Genomic DNA, 27,483 nt, shown 5'->3' on the forward strand with positions numbered 1-27,483 from the left:
TCAAGTGATCTTACTGCCTTGGCCTCCCAAAGTACTGGGATTACAGGCATGAGCCACTGCGCCCAGCCAAGGTTACCTTAATGAACACTTTTACTTAGGAACCAAAGAAAGCTACTGCAAGTAACTAAAATTCACAAAATCGAGTATCTATTATGTTAAGAGATGGTGCTACATGCCTTGTTGTTTCATTTGATCAACTAAGGATGAAAAACAGAGGCAGTGACAAGTCTTTCCATTTGGTTTACAAAGGAACCATGATATTGTTGGAAAACAGCACATTTGTGTAATGAAGAGACTGCAGAATGTAAGTAGAAAGGATAAGGATGACATTTTAAAACCAAAGTCTTTAAAACCACATGACGATCATGAGCTTACCCTACTCCCTCAGTCAAAGTAGCTTCAAAGTGAAATTAGTCTTTGGGAGAGTACTGAAAAGAAAGGGATGCTTTTTTTGTTTTCCTTTTTGAATCAGGGTCTCACTCTGTCATCCAGGCTAGAGTGCAGTGGCAGGATCAGAGCCCACGGCAGCCTCGACCTCCCAGGCTCAAGTGATCCTCCCACCTCAGTCCCTGAATATCTGGGACTACAGGCATGCGCCACCACAGCTGGCTAATTTTTTGTATTTGTAATAGAGATGGGGTTTTGCCATGTTGCCCAGGCTGGTCTCAAACTCCTGGATTCAGGTGTTCTGCCTGCCTCGACCTCCCAAGTGCTTGGATTACAGGCGTGAGTCACCACACCCAGCAGAAAGGGATGTTTTAAAAAAAGATGAAAATATTCTTTTCCATGTGAAAATAAGGGGTCAAGCAACTGCTGGTAACAAGTATTTTCATTCCCCCTACCCCGTCAAATATATACATGAGTTTTTAAGAGAGATACAGCTTTAAAAGGTGAAGAACTGTCAAATAAGGATGCCAAACTAGTACTGGTTCTGCCCACATCAGGAAACTAACAGATCTTGAATAGTCCAGAAGGCACTAGAAACCAAGAACTAGAAACCATAAGAGAATGCCAATAACTGAGAAAGCTTATTTTGTTTTTAAAGAGCTCTTCCTGAGTCATGTTCTGGACTTTTATAAGCTGAGAGCCTACTCTATTAGCTGGGGGATTTGCTGCTGGAAAACAGTCATTCTCAAGCCAGAAACCTGAGTTTATTTTATGTCTAGATGTTCTTAGTGAGAAAAAGAAATTACTATTCAAATATTTTTTAAAAATATTGATGTCTATAGCCATAGGAATACAAAAGTATACATATGGGACTTTTAGTGTAACTCTGTGAGCTTCTTTATTAGACAATAACTCCCCGGAACCAATATTAACAAGATTAAAAACAGGAAAATCTTAAAGGAGAATGAGTTACTGATATAATATCAGCTCCCCATTAACTAGATTCTGCAGTCTCTCTTGTCATGCCTAACAAATCTGCTGGCTTGGATAGTGGTTGGGGAGACAGGATATGAGTGGGATATCCACACAGCTAAAGAAATAAAAAAAGGCAACCATAAGAAGAAGAAATGTCTGTAAGCCCCAGTTTAATTAAGTTAGTGTACATGTAGCCACTCAGGAAATACCAGCAACTGAAGGACCAGGCTAGATGACAAATCAAAGTTTGAATAAAGAGGGTCTTTGGCAGATGTTGAGTGTAAGCCCTGAAAAGAGCTTCAAAAAGTAAAGGGCGTCAGCTGGGTGTGGTGGCTCACGCCTGTAATCCTAGCACTTTGGGAGGCCTAGATAGGCGGATCACCTGAGGTCAGGAGATCGAGATCATCCTGGCTAACACAGTGAAACCCTGTCTCTACTAAAAATACAAAAAAAAAAAAAAAAAAAAATTAGCGGGTGTGGTGGCGGGCACCTGTAGTACCAGCTACTCAGGAGGCTGAGGCAGGAGAATGGCGTGAACCTGAGAGGCGGAGTTTGCAGTGAGCCGAGATTGCGCCACTGCACACCAGCCTGGGCGACAGAGCGAGACTCTGTCTCAAAAATAAAAATAAAAATAAAAATAAAAAATAAAATAAATAAATAAAAATAAAAAAAGGTAAAGGGCATCTATCACAGTAGACAAAGAGCTATTGCTCAATTTGTAATAGCCTACATGTAAACAACCCAAATGCCATCAAAGGAAAATGAATAAATCAGAGTATATCCATACAATGGAATATTAGCAATAGAAAGGAATAAACTATTGGTACACACCACAACATAGAGTGTTAGCCAGACCAAAAAGAATACATACTGTATGAAGTTTAAAACCAGACAAAATTAATCTATCATGATCGAGATAAAAATGGTGGTTATTCTTGGGGGATAGAGACTGGAAAGTGGGCATAGAGGATCTTTCTGGGGTGCTTTATGTCTATTTTTAGGTATTTCATGTCTTGGTCTGAGTTGTGGTTACAGATACATACAAGCGTAAAACATCACAAAACTCTACACTTAAAATTTGGCATCTAAACATAAGTTTTACCTTAAAAAATCCTGCTGCTCACATCCTGGTCTTTTGTGTCTCTCCTCTCATACAAATTTATCAATTTATACATGATATACCCAAATATCGTGTACATATTTGGGTATTATCCCAAGTACCACGGGAATATCACCTATATATTAATCAGCATGGGCTTACATGTACGTGTGCATCCAAGAAGGATCTGAGGTAGCTCAAGTGGAAGTACCATTACTTCAGAAACATGGGCAAGCATGAAGCATCTCCATACTAAGCCTGAGTCAGTCTGAATGTTGTGGGGAACAGAGACACCCTGGAGCAAATGGTCTCACAGGCCTGGATGAATTCTTACCTCTGGGATCCACAGGGCACAGCTGACATGAGCCCATTTAGTCCCTGTCTTGGTGGTCTTCATGGCTCCACCTTTCTTTGGACATAACACACATTGCGGATAAATGCCCAGGACACAGGAGCGACACAACCAGCTGCCTTCTGGGACCTTGAGGATGCCATAGCAGGCCTGGAGGTACGAGGAGGAGAGGGGAGAATGGTCAGTACCTTCTCACCAGGGTTGGTATCTGTTCTGATACACAGTCACAGAGTATCCTCCGCTTTTGGGAGAAAGGCAAATAAAGCTGAACAAGTTTATATCCAGTATCGAGTGATTTAAAAATACTCAAAAAAGCAACTTCCACCATCTGTCCTAAGATCAGCATGTCTGTCCATGAGAACTGACTTTAAGGATGATAGAACAAGACTAGGAGATACAGCCAACCATTAGCCCAACTGTTATCTAAGTGTTGTGATTACAGCATTTTTTTGGTCTGTTTTCTAAAGCTTCTTCAATGACTATGTATTATAATTAGTCAAACACTTATTGAACATTTCCTAAAAATCATACACTGCTGTGATCAAGAAAAAAATGTTAGAAAATAAAGAGAATGAAACTTCTGAGGAGCAAATGAACTAACGTTTATAAAAAGCCTATTAACGCCTAGTGCATAAAAAGTACTCAGTAAATCATAGCAATTGCTTGCTTGGGTTGAAGAAACAGAGACTTGTGAATGAATCTTGAATAGAATATTACACTAATCACAATAATTCATAACGAGTTCTGGAAGGTGCTTCAAATCCTTTATGGAATGAAGTTGGACAAATAAATAAATGAATTACTGTGAAAGACTGGAGATTAGTTTGGGAAACATTCTAGACTTCCTTTTTGCTATCCCCAATTTTGCCCATCATTTCCTCCTTACTGCTCTACTCTATTAGAGACTAACTGATTCAATATGGCAGCTTCAAAACTTGTCTGCCTCAGGAGATTCACCTGCAGCTCAGATTCAAGTTATAACAGTTACCATAATATCTGCCCCCCACAACCTGGTCCTTTTCCAAACTCCTTTTTTCCATGTCACCACCATTCTTCCTATCTTCCAGATCCAAATTCCTAGACTTGTATTATTCACTTTCTTTCATCTGCTGACCTGGTGCTTGCTATTCTCCCTACAGTGGCCCCAAAACTCTGACCTTCCTCTCCATCCTCACCACTTGCTCTATCCAAGTTCTCATTATGCCATGCCTGGATTGATTAATTTCTGCATTTTCTTTTTCCCCCTTTGTACCTTCAACCCTTCCTCTACTTGGCTGCCAGATTGTCCTCACTAAAAGAATCCATACCATTGTACAGTGGCAAGCCCTTTAGATATTCCTTCTACTCTTACCTGCCCCCCACCATCCAAACTAGGGGTTGGCTGTTTTCCAAGGTCTGTTTTATAAAGCCAACAAGCTAAGAATGGTTTTCACATTTTTAAAGGGTTGTAAAGAGAAGAACATGTAACAGAGACTGTATGTGGCCTATAAAGACTGAAATATTTACAGCGGATCCTGAAAGAAAAAGTTTACTGGTTCCTTATCTAAAGCCTGCTGCTCCTTGTATCTCACTATCCGATCTCATGCCCCACTATACCCAAACACAGGGCTTCTGACTTGGACAGGCAGGCCTCCTGGTTTTCTCCATAACTGGTCATTCTCATTTTCATGTCCATGTGTCTAAGCAGTTTCCCTGCTCTACATGGTTAACTGTTCTTTGCATAGTTGGACCTTTCTCACCCTTCCAGACCTGGCTCAAACTCCAGGCCCCTCCAAAAAACTTGCTTAGGTCACTGTAGCCCCTTGTGTTTGTCCCACTGCCTGACTCCCGCCCTCCACTCCATGCAATTTCCCTCACCAGGTACGCAGTCAACATCATGTGTTCTTTATTATTATTATTATTATTATTATTATTATTATTATTATTTTTGAGACAGGGTCTTGCTCTGTCACCCAGGCTGGAATGAGGTGGCATGATCTTGGCTCACTGCAGCCTCGTAGTGAGCCTTGGCTCACTGAGCCCCTCCTGGGCTCAAGCAATCGTCCTACCTTAGTCTCCTGAGTAGCTAGGAGCACAGGCATGTGCCACTCTGCCCAGCTAATTTTTGTAGAGACAGGGTTTTGCCACACTGTTCAGACTACTCTCAAAATCCTGGGCTCAACTGAACCACACTTTGGCCTCCCAAAGTGCTGGAATTACAGGTGTGAGTCACAGCACCCGGCCAGCACCATGTATTCTTTTTTTTTTTTGAGACGGAGTCTTGCTCTGTCGCCCAGGCTGGGGTGCAGTGGCCGGATCTCAACTCACTGCAAGCTCCGCCTCCCGGGTTTACGCCATTCTCCTGCCTCAGCCTCCCGAGTAGCTGGGACTACAGGCGCCCGCCACCTCGCCTGGCTAGTTTTTTGTATTTTTTAGTAGAGATGGGGTTTCACCGTGTTAGCCAGGATGGTCTTGATCTCCTGACCTCGTGATCCACCCGTCTCGGCCTCCCAAAGTGCTGGGATTACAGGCTTGAGCCACCACGCCCGGCCCATGTATTCTTTTTGTCTACATTTGCTGTCGTGTTTCCTCTCCTCAGTGAGATTTAAGTAATTTTTTTTCTTTTAATTAACCCTGGCCTACAGAACTCAATGAGATTTTAAGGTCACTAGAGGTAGAGCTGTTATCATCAATTTACCTGAATGCCCCCTATGCTGAGCTTGAGCAGGTGGTTGGATAGAACAAATGTGTTTAGCTCAAGAATTGAAGCTGGACTCTAGGTAGGCTCCTCTCACAACAGCAAGGCATCATTTTATAAGGTTTCTAACCTTTAAAGCTCTTTGTCTGAGGCCCAGAATGTTTGCTAGGAAATGAAAGCAAGCTTCCTCCCTAAAATAGAGTCTCTTTCAGACTGGAAGAGAGATCAGAGGCCGGCTCCTGGAATATCCTTTAGCTCCTGGCCAGTTTATTGGGCAGAACATCATTTACTGAGCCCTTTTGTGAACTTACTCATGGTCATAAGATCATAGATACATGTAAAATGACTTGGAATGGCCCTAACTTTCACATTTTTTTTTTTTTTTTTTTTTTTGAGATGGAGTCTCACTCTGTCACCCAGGCTGGAGTGCAGTGGCGCAATCTTGGCTCACTGCAATGTCTGCCTCCTGGGTTCAAGCAATTCTCCTGCCTCAGCCTCCCGAGCAGCTGGGACTACAGGTGCGTGCCACCACACCCAGCTAATTTTTGTATAGAGACGGGGTTTCACTATATTGGCCAGGCTGGTATCGAACTCCTGACCTCGTGATCCACCCGCGTTGGCCTTCCAAAGTGCTGGGATTACAGGTGTGAGCCACTGTGCCCGGCCCAACTTTCACATTTTTTAAAGAAAAAATGGTAAATTCATTGTTAAAATCTAAAGGCTACTTATGTACACATCTCTTCTAAAGTACTGACTATAAGTGTATTTTTGTCACTGAAGAACAAACACTGAAATGTAATATGGTGTCAGTAAAGAAGAAAAATCATGTTTAATAAATTCAGATGTCAACATGTCCCCATTCTGTTAGGGAGTAAACCAAAGCTTCCAAAGCATTTTAAGTCACTTTTCAGCCGACAGAGGGAGCTCTAAGCTAAGTATCTCTTTAGAATCCAAGTAAATATACTCACTTTGGAAGAATCTCTTACGTGAAACTTTATAGGGTACCAATGCCCCAGCTTTAATACATACCAGTTTACATTCTGCAAGGTCTGGTCAGTTATTGTCATCTCATCTCTTTCTATGTGAGAAAGGGGCATCATTTATAGTCATTACCGGAATCGTTTTCAAGACTAATAAATAGCATTGGAGATAATTATGCTACATTTGATTTTGTTAAAGAACCTGAGAATACTTACTATTTTGTCCCAACTGTAAAGGACAAACATAGGAAATATATACAGATGACCTTTATGCTATTCCTTTTAAGCCTACTACAGATCCACAATCACTTATCTGAAACCTCTAGGGTAAGAAAAATTAGGAAATTCAGAATTGCTCAGATCTTAAGAAAGTATATATATAGTATATGGCCTAAGCCCCCAGTGGGACCAGGGGCAATACCATATAACCAAACACATTAATAGTTCTCTAACAAAATATATGAGTATTTACATAAAATGGATAAGGACTACAAATGGCCTCATACTGGGTGGGTTCTGGTATTGTCCTCAAATCAGTTCTGGTGTGAAACTTCAGCAAAAACGTATGGTTTTCAGAACTTTATAATTTTGGAATTGCAGAGAACGGACTGTGGGCTTGTATCGTGAGATATAATACTTAAGTTCATAGTTAAGTGGTAAACATTTTCTGCTGTCACTTAAAGTCTGATATAAATGCCAATAATTGGTAAAGTGAAGACAAATTTTCAAAATTCACTTTGTTAAAGGTAAATGAAGAAAAAGACCCAATTGGTCACATAATAATTGTGAGTACCTTTTACATACAGGGTGGTTAGGTTAGGTGGCACAGGGAATTAAAATAATCTTAAGCCCTGGTTTCTATCTGCTATGTTATCTATTCTAATTATTTTAGTCATTTTATAGCCAGAATGATCTTTCTAAAATACAAATCACATCCTCCAGGGTTGACAGGACAGAACTGAAGTTCCTTAGTTTGTCAGAAGGTCCTTTACACACATCTCTTGTATCCCTCTCCACCCTCACTCTCCATGCCTTCCCTACTCTGCTCTGCCACTTTATAGTTTCTGAAGCCTTCAGTTGCCTCTGACATACTTTGCCTGCTTTCACTACCCTGTATGAACATTTCTCCTCTCTGCCTGAACACACATTGCTGGTTTACTTGACATCTCCTTTTGGACATTAAGATTTAGCTTGGATGCCACCTCTTGGAAGTTGTCCCTGACCCTCATTTCTCACAGATGCACTTCCACAGCAGCTTGGACTTATATCTATAAAAACACTTGGCACATGATGCTAAATTGGCAGTTTCCCTATATTTCTTACACCAGACTATGATCTCCCTGGGGGCAGAGACCATGTCTGCCTCTCTTCATCACTGAGTGTGTCCTCAGCATGCAGCACAATCCTGGCCCATGGAGTACTGTACCTATTTGCTAGATAAATTAACAAAATGAATGAAATATAAACAGGTTCAGAAGAATGAAAAACCACTTAGGGCAAGGGAGTTCAAGAAAGGATCTGAAGTAGACCTTGAAAAATATGTAGATTTTTGATAGCTGGGAGATAGGAGGAGGCATTTACAAATTGGAGGGCAGCTGAAACATGGGAGATAGGACAGTGTCAGGAATATTCATCACTGCACCTTGAGTAACCTTACTTTGTTGGAGCATAGTGCTTGTGGGGGAAAAAATGGAAAGAGCTGAGAGGAGGGTTGATATCATAATCATTATTAATTAAAAAGGCAGTGTAGTAGAAAGAATGACAAATAACCAGCTTGGGTAAAGTCACTTCACCTCTCCTGGTATTGTGTAAGATTGAAGAGTTACACAGTCTTTTGCAGTCCTAAAATTCTGTGATCTTTAAAAGTGGGGTGGACCTTCTTAGCAGTGGCATGTTTAGGGGATGGGGGAGGGTCTTGAGTGCCAGGATAAGGAGTCTGGACTTCTATCTGTAGGAAGTGTAAACTCACTAAGGTTACTGACCATGGGTGTAACCTCATGAGGCCATGGAGATTTGAAGGCAGAGGAGAGACCTCAGACAGGCAGCAATGAGATCCCCCTGGGGCAGGGGCCTAGGGGAGAACTGAACAAGGCAATCCCAATGGTCTGAGCACAAAGTGACACAATAAAGACCTGGGTTTAGCCCCATGGGGTAAAGTTAGTCAGCAAGTCATCTTGGTGGTCATAAGAAGTATTGTTTCTAGAGGAAATACTGAAGAACAACCAGGCCAAATCTTTATTTTCACCCTTAAATGCAAGCCGCTACCCAGATATGGGTGCTGGAGATCATCACTGAGCTTGAGAAAGGCTGACCGTAGGGAGGTGACGGTCTCCACTCTCACTAACCTGATGCACACAGACGTTACACTTATCACAGAACACCATATCATTCCCTTCTTCACTGTCTGGAGACCGGCACACATCACAGATCACATCTTCATCATACTCTATGCCTAGCCCTTCCTCTGTCTCAATAGCATGGTTCATATTTTCATGGCAATGGCGTTCCAGGACTTCTACTGTCTTTTCCATAAGATTCTCATCAACTGGCCCACAACCTGCACAGAAATACAAACAATCAATCAACCCATCAGTCAGCTGTCATTCCCAAATCACCTACTGTGAGCCCAGTGCAGGAGTGGGTAGGATTCTAAAGGATAAAAACATCTCTTTCCTGCTCTAAAACAACCAGATTTCAAAAAATCTTTTGCTAGTACTACTCTAAAATTTACCTATAATCATGTATTAGTGTTTGACACATGAAAGGAGATATACATTTCACCATGTTCCTTAGAAGATATATTACTGACCCTTTCGATTTCTTGTCCAAATTCTAGCCAGTCTCCTCTTAAATCTCTATTTTCTCTTATTCCCACTGTAGGAGGACTTTCACCAAGCTTTGTAATTCTGGACATGATCATTTGTAGCATAGTAATTAAAATCACATAACTATTTGGACATAATAATTCATTCTTAGCAAGTTAGCTTCAATTAGCATATATAATGATTATACAAGGAAAATTTCATATGAAAATGTATGAAGCCCATAATAGAAAATTCTAGGTCCTATGTGTAGGTGATTACACATATAAAATATTTTGTTTTTCAAATATAACTTTTAAAAAAATCTAATAATATTTTTCAATGGCAAACTATAATAACATATAAACCTATTAAAATTTACAAAGCTCTAACTTCAATTCTGAAATTACCTTCTTTGCTTCCTGATTCCTTTTTCCAGCTATATCTTTATTTTATCTTAGCCTTCCACACTTATTAATCAAATTTTGTGAGAGCACTTATGTATTTATTCTAACAACTTGTAAACTCAGGAATAATCCTCAAAATGATTCAAAACAAACGTACCCAAGTATTCCACTTCATTTGTAATATAAGATGTCCTAGGAAACTTTAGAATTCCACATAAACTATCATTTTAAGGTTGTGGCTACTTATGAAACCAAAAACTGTCCAGGCCTTATGTTTCATTTTTCCAGCCAAGACAAGTTACACAGTTTTTTTTTTTTTTTTGGAGGAAAGGAATATAGTGTCTGGTTACAAGAAAACTTGGATTAAAATTCCAACTTTACCTCATATTAGCTATGTAAACTTTGACAGGTTATTTATCCTCTTTAGGGCTTAGTGTTTTTATCTATGAAATAAGTATAATAATAAGAAACCCACTGATTTGTTGTGAAGCTGAGATGAAGTAATTGCTTAGTATGGTGCTCAATATGTAGTCAGCACTCAAAAAAGTCCTGAATTCATAATACGCTTAATATTGTTTTTAAAAAGTTTACTTTAAGCTCTTAGATACCTCACTGCAATATCATTCACCCTAAAGAAAAGCTTGAGATACTGCAATCCTCTTTTAAAATTCTTCCAAACCTAAATGCAATGTGGTATACTGGATGGGATCCTGGAATAGAAAAAGGTGGTAAGTGGAAAAACCCTTGAAATCCCAATAAAGTCTGAAGTTAACAGTAATGTACCTGTGTTGGTTTTGTAGTTTTGACATATGTACCATGGTAAAGTAAGATGTTAACATTAGGGGAACTGAAACTGTGAGGTGTATATGAGAACTCCCTGTACTAACTGCAACTTTTCTGTAAATCAAATTATTCCAAAACAAAAAGTTTGTTTAAAAAACTCATCCAAGGAGAATTAGTTACAAAATACCAAAGGAACCTCATAATAAGGTAGTTTCATGCCAAAGGCAGCCTTGTAATGATTGTGATATCTATGGATATTATATGCATTATGAACACAAGCGCACATTGAGCCATGGATCCATTTGATTATGTCCTCATATTCTGATTTTACTTCTCTGTCAGTCTTTTATTCCCTTCTCTTTGTGGTTGCCACCCTAAATTTACCACTCCCCTCTCCTCTTAGGGGGCAGAGCAAGAAAAGACAAAACAAAAAGCTTTAAAAAATCAAGGAATAAGGACTAGTTACCGGCAGAGTAACTATCATTCACCATGCCAAACTGATTTAATATAATTTTAGTTTTTTATTCATGTGCATTCAGATGCTAGCCTCAAAAGAAAGAAAGGAAAAAGGGAGGGCAGGAAGAAAAGAAAAACCACTGATCCTTATACTAAAATGAACAAATGTGATTCAAACAGAAATGAAATAAAATGTGATTCAAATAAAAATGAGATCAAATGTATCTTTCACCATATCTTATATGGAGACTTAAAAACAGATGAACAAGAACTGTGTGTAAGTATAAAATGAGTTATCTTTCAGCCTAGCATTTCTCAGTATTGTTGGTATGGTATTGTATGGCACACATTTCCTTTAAAAGCATTAATTATGTTTACTTTCATATGTAAACATACATTTATTTGCTTTTGTTTCATTTTATTTTTTGAAAATTGTATGACAACTCTAGAACTCTGTGGAAGTAGCTAAGAACTGCTTTGTGAATGTTTTGCCCTAGGCCTGCAACTTTTCTTCCAGGCAGCAAGTCCTGCATTAAGGGGTACTGTCATAGCAATCTGTCAGTTGCAGTGGTGCTGCTCAATGCTGAAATTGGAGATTCTCTCCAACCCCTGCCAGAGGGGCCTCTACTTCTGGCCCTGCTCACTGATCACACTGCTTTTCAGGCCAGGAACCTGCCTCAGAATTCTCAACCAGAAGTCCAATCAGCTATGGCCACTCTCAAACTTCCTGAATTGGGAAACAACTTCATGAAACCTACATGCTATCCTTGATCTGTGCCATTAACCATGAATAAGGAAAGAAAAGGTCGTATTTAAATGTTATTGCTCTATTTCTATGTATGCATTTGAAGAAATATCTAACTGAAATAAGATAAAATCAACAAGAAAAATAAATGAAAAGGCCAGAAAAGAAAGGAGGCAACAAAATAAAAAGCTAAAGGGTTCTGATAACTTAAAAAAAAAACAACAAAATATGAGTTAAGTCACAACTTACTTGCGAGAAAAGAACTTACCCATTTCTGCAAGGTCTTCATTGAGTTCCTGAAGCCAGAAGATGTCCATGTCATCTAGGTCATAGCGGCAAACAGATGCTGCCAACTCCATGATGTTGATGTAGCCAGGCTCTGTGGTGTCTGGACTGGAGCAGTGAATATACTTCCGGGGTCGGATAAACAGAACGTCCTTTACCTTCTCAGCTATAATCCTAGAAAAGCAAGAGAAAGACAATGATAACAATCAACAAATGACAGATTCCAGGCACTGAACAGATGGCTAAATGCCCTCTGGGAGGTATGGCAGATTCCTTTCTAGAAAGCAAATGGTTTTACAAATTTAGTTTTGTCATATGCTGTTAACTCACTGACTGCTAACAATATTCTTTATTCACCCTCATAGATCCTGGTTCCCACCATTCTAATTTTTAAAAAAATTTTTAGAGACAAGCTCTTGCTCAACCACCCAGGCTGGAATGCAGTGGGCAAGGTCATAGCTTACCACAGCCTTGAAGATCCAGTGATCTTCCTGCCTCAGCTTCTCAAGTAGCTGAGACTACAGGCACATGCCACCATGCCTGGCTAACGTTTAAAAAGATTTTTGGTGGGTAAGAGACGGGGTCTCACTATGTTGTCCAGGCGGGTCTTGAATTCCTGGCCTTAAGCAATCCTTCGAACTTGGCCTCCTAAAGTGTTGGGATTACTGGTGTGAGCCACCACGACCAGCCCATTCATTCTAAGTTAGTGTGTTCTTGGTACAATGGCCACCAAGTTTATTTAGAAGAGGAAACCTGGGAGGGGGTGGTATCTGCACAAAGGCACAGCCAGATCCCATACCAAAGATATATTTCAGCCAAATTAATAATTTTCTGTCATGGAGACAATACTGGATGGTGGTAAAGAAAACAAGCTTTAGTTTCACAGAGGCTTGTTTTTTTCTGCCACTCACTTACATGGTGATCTCAGGCTATTACTTTATTTCTTTGTTTGTTTATTCATTTATTTTGAGATGGAGTCTTGCTCTGTTGCCTAGGGTGGAGTGCAGTGCCATGGTCTTGGCTCACTGCAACCTCTGCCTCCCGGGTTCAAGTGATTCTTCTGCCTCAGCCTCCCAAGTAGCTGGGATTACAGGCACCTGCCACCATGCCCAGCTAATTTTTTGTATTTTTAGTAGAGAAGGGGTTTCACCATGTTGGCCAGGCTGGTCTTGAACTCCTGACCTCGTGATCCGCCCACCTTGGCCTCCTAAAGCGCTGGGATTACAGGCATGAGCCATCATGCCTGGCTACTTACTTTATATAAGGTTCAGTTTTCTTAGCTAAAAAGTAAAGATAACAATCATTAAATATGATAAAAAATAATATCTAGCAAAGACATGGAATCAAGCTAAATGTCCATCAATGATAGACTGGATAAAGAAAATGTGATACACATTCACCACGGAATACCAGGCAGCCATAAAAAAAAAATGAGATCATGTCCTTTGCAGGGACATGGATGGAGTTAGAAGCCATTATCCTCAGCAAACTAACACAGGAACAGAAAACCAAAACCTGTATGTCCTCACTTATAAGTGGGAGCTGAATGATGAAAACACATGAACACATGGTAGGGGGAACAACACACACTGTGGCCTGTCAGTGAGGGGAGGGAGAGCATCAGGAAGAATAGCTAATGCATGCTAGGCGTAATAGCTTGGTGATGGGATGATCTGTGCAGCAAACCACCATGGCACACGTTTACTTATGTAACAAACCTATACATCCTGCACATGTACCCCTGAACTTAAAAGTTGAAGGGAAAAAAATGTCAAACTTGTAGGACTATTATAACAATTATATAGAAAAAAACAGATAAAGTGTTTGGCTTAGTGTATAGTAAAAATAGATGCTCAATAACACCACTGTTATTGTTTTAATATTCCTTATTATTTTCACTATTTATGCAAATGAGTTAAAAGCCAAGAGGCCATGGAGCTATGCACACTCAATCCATTTCCCATCCATACACAATAGTAACCATAAATCTAAGCTCAAGCAGACTGATATTTCCCCTCACCCTTCCTGACATCCAAGAGCTCAAGGCAAGGAAACCAGAGAAAAAATAATTTTTTTTCACACCAAGTTATTATTGGTAGTTTAAATACTGTATGAGGCCTCAGAAAATTTAACCAAGAGAAAAATCTGGATTACTATTCTGTGGTAATTTTAAAGAACAAGGCGGGCCATCTAAAAAAATAAACAAACACATGTATGTCATAAAATAATGAAAATCATTTCTCCGGAAGGCTTCTGGAGCCAGTTTTCTTTACTCTAGAGTCATCATCACATATATGGAAGGATTTATAAACATAAACATATTCCAATGAATACACATAAAATATACACAGGCATAGTCCACCCTATAAATGTAGAGAATATTGCCTAAGTATTCTTCCAAAAGCCTCTGATTCCAAATAATGAATGTGAATAAAGCTAATAACAACTACACACATTTGCACATTTTAATTTTTCTACCATATGGAGTTTTGAAAGCCAAAGGGAACAAATATTTGAGGAAAAATGCAGAAACCTCAAATATTAATTGAAACTAAAATTTTGGGAATTGCTGTTAGAGGCCTGCTTCCAACTGAAACATACCCAACTAAAAAAGGTAGGACAGACATATGAATTCTTCGGAGACTATGAGATTAAATATGTCATGTTTCTTTAGTGCATGGCCTAGAAGGGAGAATATCCAATTTTTTGTCAAGAGTTACCTTTTTCTAAAAGGAAGATCATTTTGCTAACTATTCGTCTCAATTGCCTCAAATTCTACATGGAACAAGGTAGGCTATAAATGTTTTTCTATAACAATATGCTCATTAAACTTCTGGAAGAAAACAGAGGAGAATATATTTATGACCTTGGGGCAGGCAAAGATATTTTAAGTAAGACACAAAAGCCATTAACCATAAAGGAAGAGACTGAAAAATGAAACTAGAACTTCTGGTTATCAAAAGAGACAATTAAGAGAATAAAAAGGCAATCCACGGGACAGGAGAAGATATTTGCAATTGAACATAGACAACAAAGGACTTATATCTACAATATATAATAAACTCTTACAAATTAATTAGAAAAAGACAACCCAATTAAAAGCTGGGCAAAAAACTTAAATAGATACTTCACAAGTAAGGCTATCCAGATGGCAAATAAACTTTAAAAAGGTTCTCAACCTCATTAGTTAGCATGGAAATGCAAACTGAAATTACAATCACTATTATCTACCAGAATAATTAAACTTAAAAAGATAGTCCAAAAATTGAAAATACTAAATGTTGGTAAGGAAATGGAGGAAACGGATTATCTCTTATGCTGCTGGTGGGAGTGTGAATTCGAACAACCACTTTGGCAGCAGATATTATAGCTGAACATACACATACCCATGGTCTGGCAAACCCACACTAGGTATATACTTAGCAAAAGTGTACACAGATGCATACCAAATGATGAATAAAAAGGCTCATATCAGCATTTTTATGGTACATAAAAACTGGAAACAACCCAAATATGTATCAAGAGCAGAATAAAAAATATGGCATATTCACACAATGCATGACAGACGTGAAAATTAATGAATTACTACATCCAACAGCATGGATGGATGGCAAAATCGTATTGATGAGCAAAACAATCCAGTCTCAAATGACTGTATACTGCAGGAGTCTATTCATAGGAAGCTCAAAAACTGTCAAAACTATTACCTAAGGTGAGGCAGGTCAGTTACTGGCAGGGAAAAGAAGGAGGGGTTCTGAAGTGTTGGTAATATTTTCTTTTTTTTTTAAGGCAGTTCTCAGTGGTATGACCACAGCTCACTGCAGCCTCAACCTCCTGGGCTCAAGTGATCCTGCCACCTCAGCCTCCTGAGTAGCTGAAACTACAGGTGCACACCACCACGATGGCTAGTTTTAAAATCTTTTGTAGAGATGGGGTCTGTGTTGCCCAGGCTAGTCTTGAACTCCTGGGCTCAAGTGATACTCCCATCTCGGCCTTGCAAAGTGCTGGTATTACAGGCATGAGCCACCGTGCCCAGCCATGTTTTATTTCCTGATCTGAGTGGCAGATAAATGAGTGCATTTAATTTGTGAAAATTCATTGAGCTGTACAGCTTTGTGTACTTTTCTGTGTGGACATTAGACTTCAATGCAAAATTTACAATAATGATAATGACAGCAATGTCATCTCACTCATCTTTCCTCGTGTATCTTGAACTAAAGGTCTGCATCTAAGGACCGAGTCCATGACAATAAATTATATACTAAAACAGTAACACCAACTACGAGAAAATATGTGGGTAAAAGATGAGGTTAATATAAACTCACAAGGAGAAATTACTGTACTTATAATGATAGAAGGGGAAGGGCTGTGAGAATTAGTGAAAAAATATGTTTGGGATTTTTAAAATGCAGCTTCAATATCTTTGAGTATATATAACATGGCTAAAGCTGGAGGAAATCCCAGGATTATCCCCCCTGGATGGGTGATTTTCTTTCTTGGCTATGTACTATGGATAGAGACACTTTTTTTTTTTTTGAAACCAAGTCTCACTCTGTTTCCCAGGCTAGAGTGCAGTGGCATAATCTCAGCTTACTGCAACCTCTGCCTTCCGGGTTGAAGTGATTCTCCTGCCTCAGCCTCCCAAGTAGCTGGAATTACAGGCACATGCCACCACGCCAGGCTAATTTTTGTATTTTTAGTAGAGACGGGGTTTCGCCATGTTGGCCAGGCTGGTCTCAAACTCCTGACCTCAGGTGATCCACCCGCCTTGGACTCCCAAAGTGGTGGGATTACAGGCGTGAGCCACCGCGCCCGGCCTGACACACTCTTTAAATGGTCACTAGACCATTGACCAAATCAGCAAAAGCTCACAAGCCTAGGGGCATGAGCAATTTTGTTAGGATGAGGTAACCTCAACTTTCAATTTGGATGCTTGCGTGTAAATGAATGTTGTAATAACTTTCCAGAGGACTAGCCTTTGGTGAAAGGACCCACAATCACACCTGCTCTCCAGGGAAGGCTAGTGGCTGGATCACTACTACCTCTGGCCCCTGTGGATACTGCTGTGCCAACTGAGGAGGCAATAAAAAGGTAACTGCAGTCACTCTAACCTGATCTATGGCCTCCTCCAGTGTCTTATACACAGAGACCTCTTAGTGTCTCTTCAGTTGATCTAAATATTTGCTAGGTACAGACTATGCTACATTTCCTAATAAGTGGATTAGAATCATTTGTGAACACTGCAGAAGCTGCAAAAAACCAAAACCTCGTAGGTTTTGTAAAGGTTTGAAATAAATGCCTTAAAAATGAACTGGATAAGAGTTGGGTGTGGTGGTATGCTCCTGCAGTCCCAGCTACTCAGGAGGCTGAGGCAGGAAGATCACTTGAGCCCAGGAATTTGAGGCTGTAGTGAGCTACGATTACACGATTGCACTCCAGCCTGGGTGACAGAGTGCAACCTTATCTCTAAACACACAAATACAACTAACTAGATAGTAGTTACTGTAATAACAACTCTAGGAATAGTTTCCCAAGATGACCCTTGTTCATACTACCACTCTGGGATAACCACTTCTCTCCAAGCCTCCATGACTCAATCTATAAAACAAAGGACAATGATAACCCCTGCGACAGATGGTATTTTCCAAATCCCACATTCTTCTACAATGTGACTTTGTCATCTTCATCAAGTAGTGAAGTCTATCTTCCTTCCCCTTAAATAGGGGAGGGCTTGTGATGGTTTTTGATCAATAGAAGTGATGCCATGAGAACTGGAAGGCTGGGTCATAAAATGGAATGTAGCTCCCTCCTGGTTTGCAGGAATGCAGGCACTTGGAGCCCTGTGCCTGAGGCCTGTAAGAAATCTGACTATGCTGAGGTTGTTAGGCTATGAGGAAGCCAAACTAATGGGAAGGCCATGTGTAGTCCATGTTATCCAAGCCCAGGGATGGGCTGTTACACAGATATGCAGTGAATAAGGCTTCAGTTGATTCCAGTGCCCAGCTATTGGGTCACTCTCAAACTTTGTCTTCTTTGATGAGGCCCTAGACACATCATGGAGCAGAGAGAGGCCATCCCCACTGTGCCCTATCTGATTTCCTGACCCACAGAGTCAATGAGTATAACATAGTTGCTCTAAGCTGCTAAGTTTGGGGGCAAATTATCATTAGCAACAGTAACTGGCACAACTGCAAAAGGACTGTTTTAAATTTTAAATAAGATAAACGTGTGTGAAAGTGCTCTGTACATTGTGCTCCTTACTGAATTCTCACAATTGAAAGTAAAAGTGATAGAATGCTGCTGCCTGAAATGGGATGAAAAAGGAGGTGTGGGAAGAAGGAGATGGGGTGAGGAGAGTACAGGGAGATGGGAGAGGACTAGATGACCAAATACAGCAGTGGAGTGGGAGGCAGGCATGTGTTCCCATTTATCATTAGGGGTTGTTCTTTTGACTTACTGTATGAAATATGGATATATTTTGAAAATAGAGTTAACAGGATATCCTGTTACATTGACTATGGGATATAAGACAATGAAGAATCAAAGATGACTAAGAATTTTGGCTTAAACTGAAAAGACAGAGTTACAGCTAGAAGGATAGATTTTTCTATCAGCTAAACCTAGAAAACTACAAATAGAACTGGTTTGGGAAGATCAGTAGTTCAGTTTGGGACATTTTTAGTCTGAGATGTCTACTGGACATCCAAGTGGAACTGTTCAGTTGGCAGTTACACATTTGAGTCTAGAGTTTAGTAAAGAAAGTACTGATCTCCATAGTCCAGTAAGTCCAGAGTTTACATTGCAAGGTGAAATAGGGACCTATCTGTATCCAATCACTTCCTCTTTCAGTTTTATTAACGATGCAGAAGTATATATTGTTAAGTGAAAAAAGCAAGTTATAGAATAATCCCATTTATTTATATATACATATATGCGTGTATATAAGCATATACTACACAGTTAATTTTTTTGTATTCTGATTTTTATTGGTATAATAATCCGTAATTTTAAAAACATACCCACATGCACACACACACAGTAAAACTTCATTAATCACTGTGTATTATACAACTTATAATGTTTGTTTGCTTTCAACAAAAAATGAAACATTGTTTTCCTTCCATTGGAATCTTACTGCAATAGAAACTGATTAAAATATATAAATGAATACCCAAAAAGAAATATCTGAAGCTCGCTGTTAATGACTCAAAAGCCTTCAGTCTACCTAGACACATGTAATAGGGTTAATACCATCTTTATTTGTTGAACTCACTTTCGAAAAATTTCTTTTGGTAGTCAATGCTTACCTAAGCAGCTATAATTTACAGTGTAAGATGGCTCTGTAATCTCTGTACCCCTCCCCTCAATCACCACATATATACACTATACTGAACTAACAGGAAAACTGCAGAAAGGACAGTGAAACAGATTGGAAAATCTCATCTGAAAGCCAGAAAAAAGATTCTGAAAGGATATGCTCTATCTACTCTTATATCTCCCTCATCCATTTTCAGTTACTATAGCACGAGTAGAGTAATTCTAGCACCCAAGGATCAAGTCAATTAATTTATATATATATATATATCCAAAATTACTGCTCTAAGTCCATTAGGAAATAAAATGCTAAAGTATTTTGATAATCTTATAAATTAGTTAATAAATAAAGAGCAAGAGTATACTTTGGTCTTATTAGTAAAGTTTCTCTAGCTGACTAACCTGTCTATAGGCAACAAAACAAGTAACTCAAGACAGGCATGGTAGCTTGTGCCTGTAGTTCCAGCTCATCACGAGGCTGAGGCGGGAGGATAGCTTGAGCCCAGGAGTTTGAATTTAGCCTGAGCAACATAGCAAGACCTGTCTCTTTAAAAAAAAAAAAAAAAAAAAAAAAAAAAAAAAGACAAACATTAAAAATACTACGACTGTGGTAGATCAAAGATGGCCACAAATCCTTTGATATGTCTTTTACTGAGAAATGGGGTCTATTTTCCTCTCCTTCAATTTGGGAGCCCTCTGCAACTGTCCTAATAAAATAGAGTGGAATTAATACTGTGTCAGTTTCTGAGCCTAGGCTTTGAAATGAGCACCTTCCACTTCTTACCTCTTAAAACATTCACTCTTGGAGTCCTGAACTGCCTGTAAGAAGTCAGACTATCCTGCTGAAACACTAGGTGGAAAGATCCTAAGACTATATGGAAATCTGTATAGTGTAGATCATAGCATCAACTACAGGGTTACAGTGGTGAATAAAACCAGTAAGGTTCCTGTGCTCTCATAGCTTTGACTTTGTAATGCCACTATCAAAGAACTGCAGAGAAGTGCTAGGTGTTCACCAAACCCTATTTCCATTTCCATCTGCGCACATAGCAAGACTGCGTTCTCCAGTCCCCTTTGCTATTAGGTGGGCCATAGGAGTGAGTTCTGGCTAATGATATGTAGGTGGGTAAGTCACTTCAAAGCCTACCCCCGCTTCCCCCCAGAAAAAAATCCAAACTGTATAACCCTCCACACACTTTTCTTGCTGACTGGATTCAGAAGTTAGAGAGTAGAAAAGAGTAGAAAAGAGAATGGGTAGTAAATAAAGGCACCATTCATAAAAAGAGCTTGTGTCCCTAAATAACTGTGTGGGGCAGAGGGGATCCGCATTCAAACCCACATTGGATGGAGACATGTGCGAAATATAAAGACTTCATTGTGTTAAGATGCTGAGACTGGTTGGGTGCAGTGGCTCACACCTGTAGTCCCAGCTACTCGGGAGGTTGAGATAGGAGGATCTCTTGAGCCCGGGAGGTAGAGGCTGCAGTGAGCTATGAAAACCACTGCACTCCAGCCCGAGTGACAGAGATCCTGTCTCAAAAAAAAAAAAAAAAAAAAAAAAAAGATGCTGAGACTTTTGAGGATGTTTGCTATAACAACTGGCATATTCCAATACATAAGAATTATTTCCCAATATTTTCAAGTACATTTTAACTTAATTTACCATTGTATTACATTAGATTAATTCCTCTTTTTTTTTTTTTTTTTGAGACAGTCTTGCTCTGTCGCCCAGGGTGGAGTGCAGTGGCATGATCTTGGCTCACTGCAACCTCTGTCTCCTGGGTTCAAGCGATTCTCATGCCTCAGCCTCCTGAGTAGCTGGGATTACAGGCATGAGCCACCACGCCCAGCTAATTTTTTTGTATTTTTGGTAGAGATGGGGTTTCACCATGTTAGCCAGGCTGGTCTCGAACTCCTGATCTCAAGCGATCCACCCGCCTTGGCCTCCCAAAGTGCTGGGATTACAGGCATGAGTCACCACACCCAGCCAGATTCATTCTTATATTTCTCTAACAGATTTACATTTTGTAATATTTTCTCCCTACAAGTGAGATTTCCATCGGCAGAAACTAAAGTCACTAACCAATTGGGTTTTTTTTTTTTTTTTTTTGAGACGGAGTCTCACTGTGTCTCCCAGGCTGGAGTGCAGTGGCGCGATCTCGGCTCACTGCAAGCTCCGCCCCCCGGGTTCACGCCATTCTCCCGCCTCAGCCTCCCAAGTAGCTGGGACTACAGGCACCCGCTACCGCGCCCGGCTAGTTTTTTGTATTTTTAGTAGAGACGGGGTTTCACCATGTTAGCCAGGATAGTCTCGATCTCCTGACCTTGTGATCCACCCGCCTCGGCCTCCCAAAGTGCTGGGATTACAGGCTTGAGCCACCGCGCCCGGCATTGGGTTTTAATTTTACCAAAACTAATATGAAGTAGCAAGCCCAAAGTAATACATTCAAAATTTTTTGTTTTTACATTCTGATACTTTCCATATGTTATTGTGAATTGCTATAACATACTTTATTAAAAACCTTTAGCGCAGAATTAAGGAATGTCATCATGCTTTCAATGCACTCTGACTTACAATTTTTAAAATCTGGAAGGTGGAAATAATTTTTACAATTCAACAATTACTAACATAGTAATACATAATCACTGAAGATAAGAGTTTTAAATCTAAAAATAATTATTGCAAGGGTTTGTTATAGAACACTTATATTCATTTAAACTTAGCAATTACATTGGAAGAGAACATTATTATTTATGGTTTTTGAGAATAAAGCTATTTTTTAATTTCAAAAACTGTTTAAACACCCTCTCAATTAGTGTAAATAACCATATTGTTATGAGGCACTTCCTTAACTTTCAGGAGTTTTGTAAACTATAAAAACAACAACAATCAAAACGTACACAAAAGGAAAACTAACACAAAAGTTATAAAATTAACCAATAAAAATTAACATAATGCTGTTTTGTTATGTAGGGTGGGGAAAACAGTAACATATAAGACGTCTTCAAAACGTTCATGGAAAATAAAAAACTATATGTAGATTTCAAAAATTTGCACAAAAATAAATTCATACTAACTTTTACAGGCACTAAGAAGGGTAAGACATCCGTTTGAAAAGGGCCCCTATTAAAGCAATATAAATTTGGCTAAAATTGAAACAAGAACAAACATCAAATTTATGGTGAAATCTGGGTAGAAGAAAGGAGAAATCGCTGTTTTACAAAAAGTTCATGGGGACAATGCCCCAAAGAAATCAGCAGTTTACAAATGACTCGCTTGTTTTAAGAAGGGAAGAGACAAAGTTGAAGATAAGGCCCACATTCACATCATTTTCACATCGCATCAATTTGCAAGGAAAAAATTCATTTTGTTCATGCCCTAATTAAAGAGGACTGATGATTAATAGCACAAACAACAGCTAACACCACAGACATCTCAACTGGTTTAGCTTACAGTCACAATTCTTCAGTCACAATTCTGACTGAAAAATTCAAGTTAAGCAAACCTTCCACTCAATGGATGCTGAAACTGGTTACAGCCAGATCAGCTACAGACAAGTGCAGAGCTTTCAATGGAAATTTTAAACAAGTGGGATCAAGATCCTGAAGCATTTCTTTGAAGAACTATAACAGGAGATGAAACATGGCTTTACTAGTACAATCCTGAAGACAAAGCACATTCAAAACAATGGCTACCAAGAGGCGGCAGTGGTCCAGTCAAAGCAAAAGTGGATCAGTCAAGAGTAAAGGTCATAGCAACAGTTTTTGGGGGTGTTCAAGGCACTTTTGCTTGTTGACTTTTTGGAGGGCCAAAGAATGATAACATCTGCTTATTATGAGTGTTTTGAAAGAGTTACCCAAAGCCTTACAGAAAACTGTTCAAGAAATCTTTACCAGAACGTCCTTTGCTATCACAATGCTCCAGTTCATTCTTCTCATCAGACAAGAGTAATTTTGTGAGAGTTTCAATGGGAAATCATTAAGCATCCACCTCACAGTCCTGTTGTGGCTCCTTCTGACTTCTTTTTGTGTTCTAATCTTAAAAAATCTTTAAGGGGTACCCATTTTCCTTCAGTTAATAATGCAAAAGAGACTGCATTGACATGGCTAAATTCCCAGGACGCTCAGTTCTCTAGGGATAAACTAAATGGCTGGTATCATTGCTTACAAAAGTGTCTTGACCTTGATGGTGGTTATGTTGAGAAATTAAGTTTATATTTTTAATTTTCATCTCTTAATTCCATTATTCCATGAACTTTTAAAAAGTTACCTTGTATTTGGACAGAGTGAAGCATAAAGTACGGAAATTAGCATCTCAAACTAGAAAAAAAAATTTTAAGTCACTTTGGTAGATTTGTGAAACAGGAGATTAACAAAAAATAAAACTGGCTGGGTGCGGTGGCTCATGTTTGTAACCTCAGCACTTTGGGAGGCCAAGATGGGATGATTGCTTGAGGCCAGGAGTTTGAGACCAGCCTGGACAACATAGCAAGATCCCATCTCTAAAAAAATAATAAAAAATAACTGGGTATAGTGGCATGTGCCTGTAGACCCAGCTAATTGGGGAGGCTAAGGCAGGAGGATTGCTTGAGCCCAGGAGTTCAAGATTACAGTGAGCTATGATTGTGCCACTGCATTCCAGGCTGGGCAACAGAGAACGAGACCCTGTCTCTGAAAAAAGAACTAAGATTTCAAAATATAAAACTAGGACTTCTTGCTAATTCAATAACTATGCTTTCTTTCATAGCAGCCTGACTTATAAGGAATACATGGAACCAAGGTAGGTGGGTTTGGGGTACAGTGTTCATCATTTTCAAAAAGGAAGCTGCCCAACAAATGGTGTTGTGACAACTAGATATCCACACCTAAAAAAAAAAATGAACTTGGATCCCTAATAGCTCAAGCCAGATACAAAAATGAACTCAAATGGATCAAAGACCTAACTGTAATAGCCAAACTATAAAATTCTTAGAAGAAAATATAGGTGTAAAACTTGACCTTGGTTTAGGCAATATTTGATATTTCTTGGATATAACATCAAAAGGACAAGCAACCAAAAAAAAAAAATAGATAAACTGGACTTCATCAAAGTTAAAAACTTTTTTTTGAGGCAGGGTCTCACTCTGTCACCCAGGCTGGAGTGCAGTGGTGTGTTCATAGGTCACTGCAGCCTTAAACTCCTGGGCTCAAGCACTCTTTCCACCTAACTCTCTTGAACAGCTGGGACTATAGGTATGCGCCACCATGGCTGGCTAATTGTTTTATTTTTTGTAGAGATGAGGACTTGCTATGTTGCCTATGATGGCCTTGAGATCCTGGTTTCAAGCTATCCTCCCACCTCAGCCTCCCAAAGTGTTGGGATTACAGGTGTGAGCCACTGCATCTGGCCCAAAATTAAAAACTGTTGTTCCTCAAAGGACACCATAAGGAAAGTAAAAAGGGAATCAATAGAATGGGAGAAAATATTTGCAAATCATATTTTTGATAAGAGACTTGTATCCAGAATATGTAAAGAACTCTTATGACTCAACAATAAAAAGACTGCCCATTAAAAAAAATTGAGTTAAGGATATGAATAATTTCTCCAAAGACAACATAGGAGGTATGCATGGATGCAGTATTAAAAAATGGGACATTTTAGAACAGGGAACTTTGTTGCCCTATTCATTAAAGGGTCAGATTTTCAGCAGCCAAGGACATACATACTCAAATGAATGTGATGGGACTTACAAGAAGTGAACTGAGATGACTCATTCTGGCTGTGTGAACAGCAGCATTTCATAGAAGACAAAGATAAATCTTGTGTTTTCTGACCTCATAAAGGCTTTTTGTGATAAAGTAGAAAAGGTCTCTTGAAAAGATATATAAATGGCTAAGAGGGACATCAAGAAAAGTTGTTCAACATCATTAGCCATTAGACAAGTGCAAATCATAATCACAGTGAAATACACTTCATACCCACTAGAAAGGCTATAACAAAGAGACAGACAATAACAAGTATCAGTGAGGATGTGGAGAAAATGTAACCTTCACACATTACTGACAGGAATGTAAAATGTTGCAGATGTTATAAAAAATAGTTTGACAATTCCTCAAAATGTTAAAGATGGAGTTATCATATGACTCAATAATTCTACTCCTAGGTATGTACCCAAGAGAAAAGAAAACATATGTGCATTCAAAAACCTGTATGAATTTTCTTCTAGAAGACCTGATTTAAAAAAAAAAAAAAACCAAAACTGTATGAGGACACTTGTAGCACCATTATTTGTAACAGCCCATATGTGGAAACAACCCAAATATCCATCAACTGCTGAACGGATTAACAAAATGTGGTATATCCATATAACATAATATTATTTGGTCATAAAAGTAATGAATATTGATACATGTAACACAGATGAATTTTCAAAACATTATGCTAAATGAAAAAAGTCAGACTCAAAATGCCATACATTGTATGATTCCACTTATATGAAATGTCCAGAACGGGCAGATCTACAAGAACAGAAAGCAGACTAGTGGTTGTCAGGAACTCAACAGGCCCTTCTCAAATTCATATGTTAAAGACCTAACCTATGATGACTTTACTTGGAGACAGGGCCTATAAGTAGCTAATAAAGGTTATGAGAGGTCACAGAGATGGAGCCTTAGTCTGATAGGACTGGTGTCCTTATAAGGAGACACCCCAGAGTTCCACCCCCACAAACTGTGTGCACATACAGAAAAGGAAAGGCCATGTGAGGACACAGTGAGAAGGTGGCTGTTTACACACTAGGAAGAGAGGCCTCACCAGACATCAATCCTGATGACACTTTGATCTTGGACTTCTAGACTCTAGAACTATGAAAAAATAAATTTTTGTTCTTTAAGCCACCCAGTCTGTGGTATTTTGTTATGGCAGCCCTAGTAGACTACTATAGTGATTGCCAGGGGCTGGGGGAAGGGAAGAATGACTAGTAACTGCTAACAGATGTGGGATTTCTTTCTAGGGTGATAAAAACGTTTTGGAATTACACAGGGATGATGGTTGTATAACCCCGTGAATATACTAAAAACCATCATACAATGAAAAAGGGTGAATTTTATGGTACGTGAATTCTATCTTGATTTTAAAAATGTACATGGCTGGGCGCAGTGGCACACGCCTGTAATCCCAGCCAAGGCAGGCGGATCACCTGAGATTGGGAGTTCGAGACCAACCTGACCAACGTGGAGAAACCCCGTTTCTACTAAAAATACAAAATTAGCCAGGTGTGGTGGCACATGCCTGTAATCCCAACTACTCGGGAGGCTGAGGCAGGAGAATCGGTTGAACCGGGGAGACAGAGGTTGTGGTGAGCCTAGATCGCGCCATTGCACTCCAGTCTGGGCAACAAGAGCGAAACTCTGTTTCAAAATAAATAAATAAATAAAAATAAAAAATTATAATAGGTGAATTATCTCATTTAAAAAAATCTAAGAAAAGCAAGCTGTACATTTATGAAAACCACAGAGGTCATGTGACAAACTTAGAACTTGATCTGACTGAGGAACTTAGTAAAATTTTCCTACCTTCCATTCTCCTATTTTGATTTAAAACATCACTTATTAGTTGCAATGTTGTGTCTACTTACATTAAACTCTTTCAATCAAGCACTTGAGAAAGTGAAAAAATCTTTTTTTTTTGAGATGCGTAGCCAAAAAAACTTTTTATTTTAGTGTAAGAAAGGCAAGTGGGCCAGGCATAGTGGCTCACACCTGTAATCCCTGCACTTGGGGAGGCCGAGGTGGGAGAATTGCTTGAGCCTGGGAGTTCGAGACCAGCCTGGGCAACATAGGGAGATCCCATCTCTACAAAAGATACAAAAATTAGTCAGGCACGGTGGTGTGTGCCTGTAGTCCTAGCTACTTGGAAGGCTGAGGTGAGAGGATCCCTTGAACCTGGGAGGTCGAGGCTGCAGTGAGCTGTGATTGTGCCACCTTGCTCCAGCCTGGGCAACACAGTGAGATCCTGTCTCAAAAACGGGGAAAAAAAAAAAAAAAAAAAAAAAGGAATGCAAATGGTGAAAATGGAAGGCTTAGTTCCCTCCTGTTCTCATCTTTGTTTTTCTTACTTATATTTTGGTTCTTCTCAAATTTTCTTAATTAACATTCACCATTTTCCTCTCGGTTTCCTTTTCATGTTCTCCTTACAACAACACATATTTATTGAAAACCTTTTTATCTGAACAGTAGGGGTT

At 39.4% G+C, this 27,483-nt stretch overlaps 1 protein-coding gene across 5 annotated transcripts in view; it reads right to left on the bottom strand.

The window, feature by feature from the left end:
- JADE3 (jade family PHD finger 3) overlaps window positions 1–27,483 on the bottom strand; it is a 149,060-nt gene that overhangs the window by 22,964 nt on the left and 98,613 nt on the right. For all 5 annotated transcript variants that reach the window (XM_009197476.3, XM_017953802.2, XM_003917624.5 and 2 more), the window contains 3 exons: window positions 11,931–12,121; window positions 8,816–9,027; window positions 2,796–2,963 (listed from right to left, as the gene is read on the bottom strand). In XM_009197476.3, the coding sequence (XP_009195740.1) occupies window positions 2,796–2,963; window positions 8,816–9,027; window positions 11,931–12,121 (571 nt within the window). The remainder of the gene's footprint in view (window positions 1–2,795; window positions 2,964–8,815; window positions 9,028–11,930; window positions 12,122–27,483) is intronic.

This window comes from Papio anubis, chromosome X (genome assembly GCF_008728515.1).
Source record: "Papio anubis isolate 15944 chromosome X, Panubis1.0, whole genome shotgun sequence".
Classification (NCBI taxonomy): Eukaryota; Metazoa; Chordata; class Mammalia; order Primates; family Cercopithecidae; genus Papio; species Papio anubis.